At 36.1% G+C, this 15,882-nt stretch overlaps 1 protein-coding gene across 3 annotated transcripts in view; it reads left to right on the top strand.

Moving 5' to 3' along the window:
• LOC116233962 (aldehyde oxidase-like) overlaps positions 1–15,882 on the top strand; it is a 40,349-nt gene that overhangs the window by 135 nt on the left and 24,332 nt on the right. For all 3 annotated transcript variants that reach the window (XM_090144214.1, XM_031601182.2, XM_090144213.1), the window contains exons 2-15: positions 1,039–1,096; positions 2,889–2,985; positions 4,200–4,308; positions 4,817–4,943; positions 6,002–6,063; positions 6,809–6,889; positions 7,535–7,615; positions 9,010–9,154; positions 9,309–9,401; positions 10,944–11,095; positions 11,321–11,414; positions 13,323–13,432; positions 14,262–14,446; positions 14,971–15,133. In XM_090144214.1, coding sequence (XP_090000340.1) covers positions 1,039–1,096; positions 2,889–2,985; positions 4,200–4,308; positions 4,817–4,943; positions 6,002–6,063; positions 6,809–6,889; positions 7,535–7,615; positions 9,010–9,154; positions 9,309–9,401; positions 10,944–11,095; positions 11,321–11,414; positions 13,323–13,432; positions 14,262–14,446; positions 14,971–15,133 — 1,557 coding nt within the window. The remainder of the gene's footprint in view (positions 1–1,038; positions 1,097–2,888; positions 2,986–4,199; positions 4,309–4,816; positions 4,944–6,001; positions 6,064–6,808; positions 6,890–7,534; positions 7,616–9,009; positions 9,155–9,308; positions 9,402–10,943; positions 11,096–11,320; positions 11,415–13,322; positions 13,433–14,261; positions 14,447–14,970; positions 15,134–15,882) is intronic.

Below are 15,882 nucleotides of genomic sequence, written 5' to 3'. Positions count from 1 at the left end.
GTAAGTGTCGTTGGGAGGGAGTCTGAAGAAAGGGTAACTGCTGTTTCAAAAGTAGCCCCGAAAGACGTGGGCACAGATAGAATCTAGTTTTCTTAGATTTCCTTGGAAATCTTGGGAAAGTGTAATTGAATCCTTCCAGAGCCTTTGGAATGTGAATCAGTCAGCTGCTATTATTACGGTTAGCTAGTTCTCTTGCATTTAACAAGTGCTGTAAGAAGAGGAGAAGCATCAGAGGAGGGCAACTTAAATTGCTTAAATCATCCTATTTTAGCTAGTTCTGCTGAGTTTGGGGAGGGGGGGGATAGTATCAAAATGAAGTGAACTTTTGACTGGCTAACAGATTTGGTTGATGAGTGAACTAGTTTTTCACTTGTATGTGCCTGGCTTCTTGTCTTCAGTGGTTATTGGAGAAGAAATTTACGCAGGCGTGAAAGCTAGTCAACAAGGCTCCAGTGCCAAAATCTGGACTGTTAAAAAGGTAATAGTGCAAGGGCAAACCAAAGCTCGTTACTGATTAAATGCAATTGCAAGGAACTAGCTGATTCTAAGCAATGGAATAAGAAACCCTTTAACGGAGACAAGAATGCAGGCATTTTTATTGCTTTCAATTGTTAGCCTAGTAAGAGAAGTGAAAATTTATATAAACAAAACTAGAAAAAGATTCCTGCTGACAGCCTTAAACGCTTCTCTGGTGTTCATCCTAGTAGGTTAAAGTGCCAGAGAGACTCTAAAATCTGCAAATGATTAATTTGTTATGCTATGCTACCTCTATTGTGGCAAAGTCCTGTTGCATTTTTATTTCTAACGTGATTGAAGGTTAGTTCCCTCAGTATGACCTTTCAGTGAGCAGCATTTATTTTTAGTACATCTTGGAAACATATCTGTCTATGAAGGAATCTGTGGGCTTTGGCAATACAAGTAGTTCTGTGAGAGCGAACCAGAGAATGTTTTTGTTCTGGTTTTGTAGGAATGTAGCCCGTGTTCTGAATTTTGAAAAGCTCTACTTTCTTAAAGTTTGCTTTTTCTTTTTTACTGCAGATAATAGAGAAAAATGCCGATCCTGAACAGATGCTGCTGTTTTATCTGCGAAAGAGACGTATCCTTTTCTTGATTATTTTTCCTTCCAGTCACTTAGTTGAAAGCCTTCTTCAAGTAGAATTCTCGTAAGTGATAATTAAAAGGCTGTTTTCCAGGTGAAAGAAGCTGTGACTTCCTTAAGATAAAATAGCAGTATGATGTTCTTACATCAAATGCTCTTAGGTGAGCTGCTGCATTTTCAGCCTGGTTTCCTAAACAAACAAGTTATCCTATTAGGCACAATTTATGTGTGTGTATCTATCTGTCTGTTCATAAGAACCTTTTGGCCAGTATGAATAAAACTTAACAGCATAGTAGTCTCCAAGTTTTGTAAAAAGTCTCTCTTCCTGGAAAGAAGAAAGACCTTGTGATGATGGCCTAAGTCTGTTGCAATTCTGTAACAATGTTATTTTCTTCTAAGTATTCCAAACAAATTTCTAAAGTCAAAACAAACAAACAAAAAACTGAACAGGTTTTAATAGTAAGTAAATGTGAACAAGTATGTTTTTAAAACAGAAAAAAAAAAAAAAAAAAAACAGAATTTGAAGGGACTAGAACTCACACTTGCCAGTTTTCTTTTTGCAGACAATTTTGTCTTCTGTCTTGGTTTTAGTCCACAGTTCTCTGGCTTTCTGTGTTACGAATTCTGCAGTACTTCCTCTGATCTTTCCCTCTCATTCTGTTCACCTCTTCAGAGGTTTGATTGTGTGTCTGCTCTCAGCTGTTAGCAATTTTCTGGAATCTAGTGCACCAAGAACCTAGTGTTCATCAAGCTGTTGTGTAATACTGTTGAGTAACGTGTTATGTTTAGGGACCCTGAGCCAGGATCAGGGAGCAGATGTGAAGAGCAGAATCTCCCCTATTTGGCAGCTTTCTAGGCTGTCTCATCAAACACATCCCTGAAGGACAAAATGACAGATACCATACACTAGAGAATTCACACAACAGAGAGTTTTTTTAATGTCTCAAAAGAAAAATTTGGAACATTTCATTACTGGTCAGTTGTGGAGATGAGCCTGGAGAAGAGTAAGTTTCTGTAGTACTGTAGTAGTTCTGGTACTTAAGAAATTATTCTTCAGTAATCTGAGCAAATTCAGACTCCGTTGAACTAAAAAACATAGCTCTATACCAACTTTACCAGGAGAGTTGTACTTCATTGGTTAAAGCACACTGGTGAGTGGTCCCATATATAATATTGCACTGACTTTATCTGGCACCTTCAAGACTCATTTGACCTTGCTATATCTTTGTATTCTGTCTTTAAAATGGGGATAAGATTAATTTGTTTTCAGGAGCTAGTTGATAGTTTTACTTTACAGTTCAGATATCAATTTAGAGTATTCCTGCATTTTGTTCCTTATGTCTGTATGATAGTGTGCCATTCCCTGAGATGTGTCTGCACAGTTGTATATAAAACCACTTAGCCAGATTGAGGTACTGATTTTTTTCACAACTAATTTCCATACATAATTGAGATAAAATAGCTAGGAGGATGGCTGATTTTGACTATATATGAGCCTTACTTTTCCAGTTGCACTTCTAGGGAAAAGTTGAAACTTTAGTTTCAGTCTCCTGATTTAAAATTATTGTGAAACTTATTTAATTTTTGTTTCTATCGCAGCTTACTCTTCCCCAAAAAGAATTGAGTTTCCTGTTTCCTTGTCCTGTAAAGAAAGCAATGCAATGTATGTGCTATTGAATATAACCAATTATGTATTTCATCAAAATTCATGAAAAAAGATGGTCCTCAGTCTTATAACAGAATAAAGTCAGAAATAAAACTTTTTTTTTCCCTAATAGTGGAATTTCAGTCCGTCTTACAGGAACTAAGTATGGCTGTGGAGGAGGTGGCTGTGGTGCCTGCACGGTGATGATATCAACTTATGAGCCAGCTTCAAAGAAGATACTGTATCCTTAACAAGAAATCTGAAAAGCTCTGTGCTGTATTTTATGACTGTGGATGCAGTTTCCAGGTATAAACGTATGAAACTGTAAAAATACAGTTGTAAAATCTGCACTAATCAGTAAAGTACTCCAAAGGAAGAGTTAATTTAATCTGAAGAAGGTTACTGTAAAAAATTCTGTTAATTCAACTGTGCCATGTATTTGCTTGTATGTTACGCTGCAATGCTTTGTTTGCTAATATATGCTGATAGCTGCAGTGAGGAATTCTCTCTTTATGGGACATTAATTTAACATCTTTTGTACTTACCACTGGAACATTGCTTCTCTCAGCAGTTTTCTCTCATTACTGGTGTGAGGTTAGGGTAGCCAAAAGTAGGAGGTGGGTCAACCCAGCCTTCTAATACTGCTCCCTCTCCTCTCCAAAAAAGGAGTTTGAGCCTTGCAGGGCTAATAGATTATGCCTGCTAGTTATGTTGTTAAACTGAATGTGGGAATAAGTTACTTTTAAATTGGGAAAAGTTCAGTGAAATTGTTAAATGGTAACGTCATTGTGAATTGAATGTTTTTTGGGGGGAAGGGAGGAAAGATCAAAATGCGCTAGTTGTCCCTTTAGACAATTGCATTCCATCAGAATACAATAGAAATTAAATGTTTAATGTTATTATAAGAGTTGACATTAAAAGAACCAGAATGAGTCTACCAAAAATAAGCTTTTAAACTCTTGTAAAACAAAACATTTTATTGTTAGTGATGAGAAGCTTTCCAGAATTTTCATTTTGACACATTGTTCCTATTTAGAAAGATATATATATATGTATAAAAATAAAATAAAATATATATATATATATATTTTTTACACTAGAATTCCTTTGGATCAGAAATTTCAATTTCAGTTTATCAGCAGGGGACTTGCTTCCTGCAGATAACTACACCAACTTTCCCCACTTTCCTCTGCCAAAACACACTTGAAAGGTGCTTGTGGGTAAGATTGATGAAAGGACAATTAGAAAAAGACTGAAGTATTAAGGAAGATAAAAATTCTCCACAACTATCAATATTATGCCCCTTTTTATTCCGCCTGGGGACAAGAGATGCAGTTAGTAAGAAAACTCTTCTATAATGCCTTAGTCTCCTCTCTTTCCAAATGGCCTTGTAAGTATAAAATCTTGATTTACTGCAAAATAATATTCATCTTTATTCACCTTAATGTTCCAAAGACACTACTCAGCAAATGCATGCTTGCTTCCCATTTGCTCCTTGTATGGTATGGCAGTCACCACAGTGGAAGGTGTTGGAAGTACAAGAACCAGAATTCATCCAGTTCAGGTGAGAATACAGTATCACTATGTAAGAAGAGTATTGATTTCTTTCTTTGTATAAGCCGTCTGTAGTGACAGTGTTTTTTGGGCATGGGAGTTTCATGTTTTGATTATTCTTCCTGCTAAATGATAACAGAAGGCAACACAAGTTTCTAATAGTTGGTTGGTTCATCAAGACTGATGATGTGTGGCTCGTGATAGCCCTTGTTGTAATACTGACATCCTGATCAAATAGTACTTAAGATCTGTGCCATTTGGGCTAATGGCGCATCTTGGACAATGCCCTTTCTATGATGTAAAAGAGACGGAAGACTACTGAAGGTTAGTTAATTTCCTTGGTAATATGTGCTGAGGCATCATACCCCAAATAATTATTTGACAATGTTTAAATTGTTTTCCTTAGTAGTTCACAATTAGTTTCAAGACAGCATTTAGTATGGCTTTCTTATTTATGAAAATTTGTTAGAAAGGCAAAGTACACTGTAAAAAGTGCTGTTCATGGTGTTTCATTTTAGGAAAGGCTTGCCAAGTGCCATGGCTCCCAGTGTGGTTTCTGTACCCCTGGAATGGTGATGTCCATATACACTTTGTTAAGAAATCACCCAGAACCAACTTATGAGCAGATGACTGCAGCTCTGGCTGGTAAGTATTGTCACTTTTAATTTGTGGTTATTTCATCAAACTGTTTTCTTCTGATGCTTTATGTATGTGAGTGCAAGTCTGTGTAAGCACAATGGATGTATGTACTCTAAATTGTGCTTCCCAACAGAATTACTGTTATTCCCTGTTGTTCTTTTCTCTTGAAAAATTGTGAAATTGTGGATTGTTTCAGGGACAGGTGTTAAAAATGTCCTCATTTGCATCTTTTGAAGTGTTTTAAATCTAATTTGCAAAATATAACAGCAGGTTGGATGTGTAGCTGTACCTGGAAGTTTTTGAGATCCTGTTGCATCTGGAGTTGAGTGTGTCATAAGCCTTATGGAAGGAGGGCCCCTTGTGGTAGGAATTAATCAGTCAAATGAGATAAAGTAGGCCATCCAAATTGCAAATTGAAACATTTTTTGCAGGTAAAATATCCTTTGTTATCTATTATACTATAAAGTCATAATGGAGACAAAGGCATTTCCTGTTACAATGAGATTAACTAGGTGGAGGCATAATGCTCAGCTCCTCCGCTATTAAGAACAGATTGAAGGGATGGAAAAACGTTTGGAGTGGGTGAGGAACCTTTTACATTCTCTAATCCCCAGAATACTAAGCTGTAGTCAGCATTCCCTCTAGTAAATCATAGAATGGGCTAGGTTGAAAAGGACCACAATGATCTTCTAGTTTCAACCCCCCTGCTCTGTGCAGGGTCACCAACCACCAGACCAGTCTGCCCAGAGCCACATCCACCCAGGCTTTGAATGCCTTCAGGGATGGGGCATCCACAACCTCCTTGGGCAATCTCTTCCAGTGCGTCACCACCATCTGTGTGAAGAAATTCCTCCTAATATCTAACTCCACTTTGAAACAAAAGCTTTTTTTTCTCAGGAGCTGCAAGATCTTAAGTCTAGTGATATTGTGATGTTTTTATGTCTTTCAGAGGGCTAACACTTTCCCTTGAGCTTCAAAAACACAAATCTAATGTAAAAAGCATTTTAAATCAGCGTACTTCAGAAACATCATTAAGATGTTTCTTAATGATTTCCTTTTTCCAGGGAACTTGTGCCGCTGTACTGGATACAGGCCCATCCTAGATGCCTGTAAAACCTTTTGTAAGGTAAGAACTAGTGATTATAGGAATACTTCCATCACTATGTTATGATTATTAGTACTCTCTAGTGTGTTAATAGATTATGCATATTAGTTCTGTTGCTATGTTTATAAACTAATATTTTTCCTGTTGAGATAGGTGTACGAGGAGCGTGAATTATTCTGAAATACAGTATCTATGCATACAAGTCATATACAAGTCATGAAGATTTTTATTAGTATCATATCTATCTTCTCTTAAGTGATTTAAGTCTGTGTAAGGTATCTAGTGGCCCAACCTGTTTAAAAATAAAGGGTTTTTTGGGATTGCCACAAACGAACTTGGTGTCCAGCCTGGATTTTGAAGGGTAATACAAAGTAATTACCTGATGTGTTTTTTTTTTTTTTACTGTTAGTCAGTAGTGGCAAAAATAACATGTCAAAGTGAAAGAAGGAGACTGAACTGACTGTGGATAAAGGAAATAATGCAGAATGTGTGCTCTCACAATTCCACCATATTTGATATAGTATAAATTATTTTCTGCTAAGGACTTTGATATCATAGGATTTTAAGATATTATTGGATATTGTTTCTTTAACACACATGTACTTCCAATTTAATTTATTATTTTATTAAATGTCATCCAGAACTTCATTGAAATGTTAGGAGATACTCTTAAATGACATGTAATATAAAGAGAGAAGAATTTAAGCAAACTTTAAATCGCTGCCATTATGGGAAATATTTTAGTGATGGAATATTCCTACTTTAGGATTCTGTTTGTTGTCAAAGTAAAGCAAATGGAAAGTGTTGCTTGGATCAAGAAGAGGATTTGTTTGACAGAAAAGAGAAGGTAATATTTTAAGTATTGTAACTGTTCTGGTTGGATATAGAACTTAGAGAAAGTATTTTGCATTAGTTCTTGTTATTAAAGTATTCAAGATTTATACATACTCTACCATTTTGATCTACTTATTCCTTCCATAATATTACATTTTGTTATATGTGAAATCAGATATTTTATTATTCCTCACAATTAATTTAGAAATACTTATAAACATTAAGAATTATTTGTGTATTTTTATGTAGAGGAGATGATGTAGCAGGTATTCTCAGCTTTACTTATATTGTAATCATTGCGTTGTATGAGAAAGTTAAAAGAAGTTAAAACTTGTGGATTGTGATAAAGACAGTTTAATAGGATAGAAAAAGGGATAGTAATAGTAATGATGATAAAAGAATACATAAAACTAGTGATGCACAACACAGTTGTTCACCCCTTGCTGACTGATGCCCAACCACACCACATAGCAAACAATGTCCAGCCTTTCCCATCGCAACCATCTCCCCCTATTTGGGCAATTTAGCATTAAATCCAAAAAGTAGTAGAGTTACAGATTTTATATTGACCTCAGTGGAACCCTTTCAGTTTCTTTCTGGTTTTGTGTGGAACTAATAAGGAGAAAAAATCTTGGTCTTGTTTTCTTTCTCTTTTAAGGAATCTGCCAGTCTGTTTTCACCAGATGAATTCCAGCCCTTAGATCCCACCCAAGAGTTTATATTTCCTCCAGAACTAATGGTAATTTTTGTGGCTTATAGTCTACTCTTAAGCTCTGTCTTTTCCTTTATGGTAGTCCATAGTTCAAGACTCATTTTTAATCCCTATTTTACAATGATTTATCAGAAGAAATGTCATATAATCTTAAATATAATTCTGAATTGATATTATTGTATTCCAGTTATCTCCTTGATTAATTACATTTTTAAAATATCATATTGGGAAACTGAAGATGCAGAATTAATCATTAGGTGAGAATGCTAAGAAGTAGTCTAAAGCAGGTGTTCAGAGCAGCACGTGAATGTACAAATGTTCCCAGCAATCTGAATAACAAACATTTTGTCATTTAATAGTTTTTTCTATTTTTTTCTGTCAAAGTGTCAGCCTCAGAAGGCCACTTAGGTGAGTGTTTAGCCTCAGTGGTTAAAGTGTGGCAAAGACACAGGCATCTGAAACAAGGGCACTAGAATGGAAAATGCTAATAATCCTTCATTACTGACAGCAGTATTTGCCCTGGAAAATACAAAAATTTATCGCTTTGCATTATTGTTAGATTCTAAGCCAAACTGTATATAACTAATTGTCTCCTTACAAAGAGAAGTTGTGAACAGGGAGATAGGCATTTCTGACTATGTATTTGTACCAATTCACAAGCTATATCCAAGCGATCAGTGCCAGTCCAGGCATCATGTGTATGTATAAAGGGATGCAGCTGCTGGTATCACTGGTAATTTCCAAACAAACTAAGTGTGCAAGTACCTCCCTAAATATTTTAAATCACTTTTCTATTAATTTCACCAATTGCAGACCCTTTTTGTACATTTTTTGTTTGGGGGCTATTTCTTATATGTATTATTAATCTATTCAATTTGCACATTGGAATGAATTGATGGTGGTTCACTCATGAATTCTAAAAACTTACCACTGTGCAAATAATCAGCCTGGCAGTTCAATTTCTGTGCAGTTCTGGAGGATTGAGTAGAACTGCCATATTTTAAGATCTTTTTACTTCTGGTCTCATAAGTGTCTGTTAGACCCTGCCAACTATATGTATCATAGAATCATAGAATGGTTTGAGTTGGAAGATCATCTGGTTCCAACCCCCTGCTGTAGGCAGGGACACCTCCCACTAGACCAGGTTGCCCACAGCCCCATCCAGCCTGGCCTTGAATGCTTCCACAAAGGGGACATTCACAATCTCTCTGGGCAACCTGTTCCAGCATCTCTTCACCATCCAAGTAAAGAATTTCTTCCTAATATCTAGTCTAAATCTACCCTCTTCCAGTTTAAAACCGTTTCCACTCATCCTGTTGCTACCTGCCCTTATAAAAGTTATGTCCTCAGCTTTCTAGTAGGCCCTTCAGGTACTTGAAGGCTATGTTTAAGTGTGTAAATCTTCTGTGTTTCCACATCAGAGAATGGCTGAAAATCAACCGAAAAGGACTCTGGTTTTCCATGGGGAACGAATGATGTGGATTTCTCCTGTAACCTTAGATGAATTACAGGATCTGAAAGCTGCCCACCCCAAAGCACCTCTTGTTGTTGGAAACACTGGTGTGGGTACGTACAGTCAGAATGTCTTCTATTACCATATTTTCAGTGTGCATCCATGGAGTGGGACTAAACTTACAGTTTATTTTGCTTTTTCATCACTATGTTGGAATTGTGGTTATGGAATGTGTTTTTTTGTCTGAAGTGTCTTTCTGTTTGGTAGGACCTGATATGAAGTTTAAAGGCGTGTTCCATCCAATTGTCATTGCTCCTGCCAGGATCCCAGATCTGAATGTGGTGAAATGCATGAGTGATGGTCAGTAGACTTTTCTTTGTTGAGGCTTGAGAGATTCCTCAGCAAGAGATATTACTGTTTTCCATGGCTCTGAAGGTGTTAAATTGCTGTACAACAATCCTGGCTTTTCAGCCGTGCCAAAGCATGCTTGGTTATTTCGAGTATCAAAGTGGCTGTGGCTACTGTCCGTGATACAGACTTCTGTCTTCATAACACAGCAGAATACTGATGAGAAATATTTTATGTAGCAGTACAGGGGCAATTATCCTGGTAATACCAGTTCTGGTGCTAATTCATGCAATATTTGATTTTTAATCTCTGTACCACAATATGTTGTAGAACCACGGAGAGTTTAAGCAAAATTATGCAACTATGCATAATGTTTTATTTTCCTATATTAGGAAAAAAATGTTTCTTATGTGATTCAACATGAATGATAATATGCATTAACTAATCCTGATGTCAAACATAAGAGCATTAAATATTGCTAATCAATACTCTTGTACCTCGGTGTATGTATTTAAGATCAGTGCAGAGATTTTTTAAAAATTGAAGTAAAACTAGGTTTTAGTTTCAAAATAAGCTCTATTGAAATTTGAAATAGCAACTAGAAATAGATTTAAAAGTATAGTAATAACATAATTAAGTTTAAATTATGTTGTCCATGTTTTAAGGAAAATTAGGTTCTATATCTAATGACAGTCACTTCCTAAATGCCTAAGGCAGCTTTCCTTGAAGTGGTAAAGTGTATTTGACATTTCCAGCATTGCATCTAGAGTGAGTATCTTTTCCAGTTCATTTTAGTCAGTTGGTTCAAGACGATGACTGATTTGTTCTTAGCTGAGAAGTGGCTGGAATTGGGAAAAGAAAATGTAGAGAGAATTTTTGCTGTATCTTTTATTCTGAAAAAAAAAAAATCTAGTTATGAGAGAGTGAGACTTACTGGTTCTAACATGATAGAGATGCAGCTTAGTTTGACAAGGAATGTTATTTTCTCTCTTTAACTAGATTTCAATGCAAAGGATGTTTTGATTAATTTTATTTTGTTTTAAATACACAGTATAGTTTTATTCAATTAATAAAAAGTCATTTTGAAATGATATGTCCTTTGATTTATATTTTTGATTGAACTCTAGTGCCCCTTCAGAATGTTCTCACTTTTCATAACTAATAATTGTGAATTTAAAAGGACTTTCTACTATTTTATAGTATTGAAAAAAATTAAAAAGTATAATCTTGATATAATAATTTATCACTACTTAAGTGAATGTTTTTGGGTGAATCCTCACTCAAGCACTTATTTAGTCAAAGATGGTGAAAGGAAAGCAGGTAGAAGGAGAGAATAATATTCTCTTTTAGTATGTGTGTTGAATCTTTAGCTCAGTTTCATCATTTCATGAAACTCTACCCTCAGTCTCCTAAACTGGTCCCTCTAACGTGCAAAAACTCTTTGCCTTAAATCTAACCTACTGCATGTGAGCAGTCCAGGCTGTAGTTTGAACGTAGTTTAAAATGCTGGCAGTAAACCCATTACATTAGGCTTTCATAATATTTTGGTTACAGGATTAACTATAGGAGCTGCCTGCAGCCTCTCTCTAATGAAAGATGTCTTGAGAAATGCAATTTTGGAGTTACCTGAAGAGAAGACAAAGATTTTCTATGCGGTCTTGCAGCAGTTAAGAACACTGGGTGGAGAACAGATAAGAAATGTTGCTGTATGTTGTATGTTACTTTCAGTACCAGTTGCATGTGTGAAGCAGAAACTATGCAAAATTGCTTGTAAAACTTGCATTTTAAATTTTTTAGCTGTTATTTTTCTCTCACTGCATCTGTTAGAGTTTTTATTGCACCTAAACTTATGAGTGATCTTTTTGGTATATTGTTACAATGAAAATGTGAAGGTGATTAAGAGAAATAACTTTTTTTTTTTTTTTCTCAAGTCATTAGGTGGAAACATTATAAGTCGAAAATCAACCTCAGACTTGAACCCCATTCTGGCAGCTGGCAATTGTATGCTTAATCTGGTTTCACAAGGTAAGAGATCCTTTCTCTGCGCTAGTGCCAGAAGTGCAGGATGACCTTGTAGAGCGTGCGAGGTTGGGTAATAAATGGATGTTGAGTGTTTGTTGAGGAATTGTTTTCATGTCTGTAAGAGAAGCAATTTACAAGCTAAGAACATTAGAGATTCTCATGTGAAGATAAACATTTGAACCAACTGGATCTTATGCTTTCTGTGGGCACTGAATTGCCAAAAGCATTCCTTAAACCTCATTATTTGAGTAGCCCACTCTACTGATAGTTTTCCCTGCAGTTGGTACTTTGTGCTAGCTTTAAAATTATCCCTTGGCCCTGACAGGAACTCCAGCTTTTTGTTCCTTACGTGAACTTTCAATACAGGAGTTTCTAGTCCAGTACTTTCCTTCCATGTCCTTTCATCATTTTTCTTCTATCACTGTATACTTCCCTCTGTTAGCTCATGTCCCTGTGTACTCCTTACCATTAAAAGACTGATGAAATTATTGGTAAGCATCAACTGTTTTGTGGCTTGAAACTGTATGCTCTCCTCTGCTCTCCTCCTTTCCATGTCTTGTCCTTTTTTTTTTTTTTTATTCTGTGATTCTAATGCCTATTTTTGACCTTGATCTAGATTGAGCATATGCTGCCGTTTCAGACCATGTAATATTTCATTCAGTACCATGAAATAAATATTCTTTATGGTTTTGCTTCTGTGCCAGGGTTTCTTGGAACAGATGCACAAAAGAAATTATGCTATATGATTTCCATGACTTCTTTTTGCATAGTTTACCATTGGAAATCAGAATACCGTCAGAAGGTCTTCTGACAAGTGAAAGCACAAATATTTGCATCCCTTCGTTCAACAGCTCCAATGACATGTCTATTTGAGTGATGAATAGAATCACTGACAGATATCTCTTTCTGTTAGCCTGATAGAATTTTACTGCTGGGATAAATTTTCAGGCATTTTCACAGATTTTTAACATATTTCTTGACCAAGTGGTAGTCAGCGAAACCTAGGAAAAGTGAATTGCTCAGGAAAAAGAGATTGCAGAAACACTCTTTATTCTTATTTTTTACCTTGGTTTACAGTGTAGGAGAAAATGCATCTTCCCACATTCTGGCAGGCTCGAAGTGGAATTGGACAATATATCTATACAAATTTTATTCTATATGAAATTGCAAAGGCCAAAACCCTAAAAACACCAGTGCTGCTGTATTGACAGTGTTGCTTTTCAGATTCAAAACTCAAAAACCCCACCCTTCTGTACTAAAACTTACTGTTACAGTACTTGTGTTTTAGGAATGCAGTTTGAATGCTAGATGTTATTCTAGGATGAATAGGCTACTGTGTTGTCATCACATGACACTGGGAATGTGGAAACATGAGGAAAGTAGTCTTGCTGCAAAGCAACCAGTGTTGCAGTATCAGGCTTATTGAATATAAGAAGGGATACGTGAAACTCTTAAAAATGACACCAAAGATTATCTGGTTCTAGAAAGTCTTGAGATCGCTCAAATAGATAATAAAATGAAGTCAATTCTATATTTTTACAGCAGTTCTCTCTCGTTCAGTATTCTTACTCGCTTCCTTTAGTTTAGCAGAGAATGTACTGATGACCATAGCTATAGAGATTTGGTGGAACACATTGACAGGAGCAGGAGAAGAAAAGCAGTAGGACTGGTAGAGAAGATTACGGAACAGGGATAGTTCTCCATTTTTTTAGAACTCTGGTATTATGATTCTGTGGAATATTGAGCACTCATACATCATTTATAGAGTATAGCACTGGTAAGATGTTATGTAAACTCTAAAGTTTTTATTTACTTAAGAAATTTGCATGTTTATCTTGCCAACTAAAACTGTTTAATGTGTGTTCTTAGCACAGTTGTACAAAAGCTTCTGGGTTCATTTTTTTTTTTTAGGAGGAAAGAGATGGATTCCTTTGAGTGATATTTTTGCAAATGGAGTTGGTAACGATGCTATTATGCCAGAAGAGGTTTTAGTCTCTGTCCGTATTCCTTATTCTAGGAAGGTGAGTCACTAGTGTGTTTCGATTTGCTTCATGAAGATTTAGAGACTTACATAAACAGCAGGAGTGGGGCATAATGCCTATGTTTAAGGTAATACTATTACTGTTTAATTTCTGGATTCCTTACATTTCATCCTATTAGTGTCATACTAACTTCCAGTTTCAGTCAAAAACAGTAATTCAGCAAGTAGCTGGTGATATACTGAGCGTGATATTTAGGCAAAAATGATGAAGGCAATAACAACTGGTATTTAACTACAAGAACGGGTTCTTGGACAGGCTCTCGTAGACTTCATCAATACAGCCTGCTCAGCTGTGATATGGTTAGCACTAGGCAAAAAAGAATTGTTACCTGTTGAGGATTTTTTTCCTAAAATTAGTTAAGGCTGGACGTGTGTATGGTGCCTCTGTAAATGTTCCTGAACTGAACAATAATATTTAAATGATGTTGTTTGTAATGGTGGATATGAGATGTTTGAAGGGAATTAGGGATGATTTTACCTGAGTTAGCCAGTACGTTGAACCTTTTAAGATTTTGGTCCCATTCTCCTCCTCCTTCCCTCAACAAGATCCTTATGTTCCAACTATCATGAGAAAGTTTAGTCATCTGAACTGTGTAGGAAACAGAAAATCAAGAAGGGGCTGCTAGAAAATCAGAGAAGGATAAAGCTACAGAAGTTCAACATAAGTAAGCATGTGGTACTGAATGCTCAGGGGGTTGAATTTCTGCTCTCTGTTTTTTATTTGCTTGCTTCTTGTAGTGCCAAAATATGTTTTGCTTCCCAGTGCTTACATGTCTGCCAGTTATCCTCTTCTGTCTGATCTTGTTCAGGGAGAGTATATTTCTGCATTTAGACAAGCACCAAGAAGAGAAAATGCTCTCCCAATAATTAGTGCTGGAATGAGAGTCCTTTTTGAAGAAGGTACAGACAAAATTAAGGATTTGAGCGTTTTCTATGGAGGTGCTGCTTCAACAACAGTCTGTGCAAAGCAAACCTGTCAGACACTTATTGGAAGGTAAAATTCCTCACTGTTTTCTGTCTCAGAAGAAAGGGATTTTGATAGCTTTTTTGATGCTTTATGTGCTTAAATTTATTCTAATATATTTATACTCTAATATCTAGCATTGTATAACTATGCAGGATTATCTGTTTGAGATACTTCAAAGAAAGCCTTATCAGAAAATGTGGAACAATAATTGGACATTAATCAGATCCCTTAAAAGCATCTCTAGTTTGCAACAGTGTTGTCATTTTCTTTTCTCTAAATATGGGACAGTATCTCCAGAGTAATGATAGTCCATAAGTTTTAAACCAATTTTCTTCTGACATTGGGCTCCATTTCATTGACTTAAGATACCTCACTTCTGCGAGTGACATTGACCAACACTGTTTTAGAAAATGAAGGCTGTCATTAAAATGAATGTTTTGGTTTGATTGTAAGCAGAATGGTAGAAAGATATTACTGATATACATCCGTATTTATTTAGTTATTTATCTTGAGCCTTAGTCTGATGATATCTGTATTATTCCTTCTGACAGATACTGGAATGAACAGATGTTGGATGAAGCTTCCAGGCTAGTCCTCAATGAAATAGTTCTCCCAGACTCAGCCTGGGATGGGAAAGTAGAATATAAAAAAATATTGATAGTTAGTTTCTTCTACAAATTTTTCCTGGAAGTATTACAGTCACTGAAGACAATGGTAAATTGATTCTCCATGTTTCCTTTTTTCTGGTCAAATGAAAGGCTTTTTCCTATGTCAAGTTTTGCGGTTTGTAGTGTGCTAAATATTTTCTGATAGGCTTTAGATCTACAGAGAAATGTAAGCACTTAAATCCCAAAGAGATTTATGGAGAGGTACCTGCTTAACTTTTAGATGCCTGAATATCTTTGCCTTGGATATTGGGCTATAAAACAAAAAAAATTAGCAAGGATAATGCGAAAGTACATCAGTATTAAGATCATCTTACTCCATCTGTCTACAATTCAAAAAAAAAAAAAAAAAAAGTATGAAGGCTTTGGAAAGCAACTGTATGTGTTAAACCAGTGCTTCTTATATGAGCTGTTGAGTGGGAGAGATGGACTCCAGAATTTCACTGGCTTAATATATTTTAGCTGTGATTTATTTATTTTTGTCTATAATCTGTTCTGAGGAAAAACTTCTCTTTTGCATTTCTTTTCTGTATTACCTTAAGCTATTTCCTCCATTTCCATTACTTAGATATTACTCTAACCAGGAGTTATTCTATACCGGTTGTATGGAAACTGCTGAATCATGGCCTGAACCTCTGATTGATCACCTGAGGCGAGCAATGAGTCAGCCACGGGAGCACAGGTGAAGGCAGTTCACCTGTGCTGCCGGAAGGGGTGGAGCCTGGCTCTACCTCTCCTAGACCCTTTTAAGAGCTGACTACCAGTAGGAAAGGATCTCTTCTGGAGATCCCTCCTCTG

This window comes from Phasianus colchicus, chromosome 7 (assembly GCF_987193195.1).
Source record: "Phasianus colchicus chromosome 7, bPhaCol1.hap1.1, whole genome shotgun sequence".
In the NCBI taxonomy this organism is placed as follows: domain Eukaryota; kingdom Metazoa; phylum Chordata; class Aves; order Galliformes; family Phasianidae; genus Phasianus; species Phasianus colchicus.
Note: the sequence above shows the minus strand (reverse complement) of the source record. Positions and strands in the feature narration are given on the sequence as shown.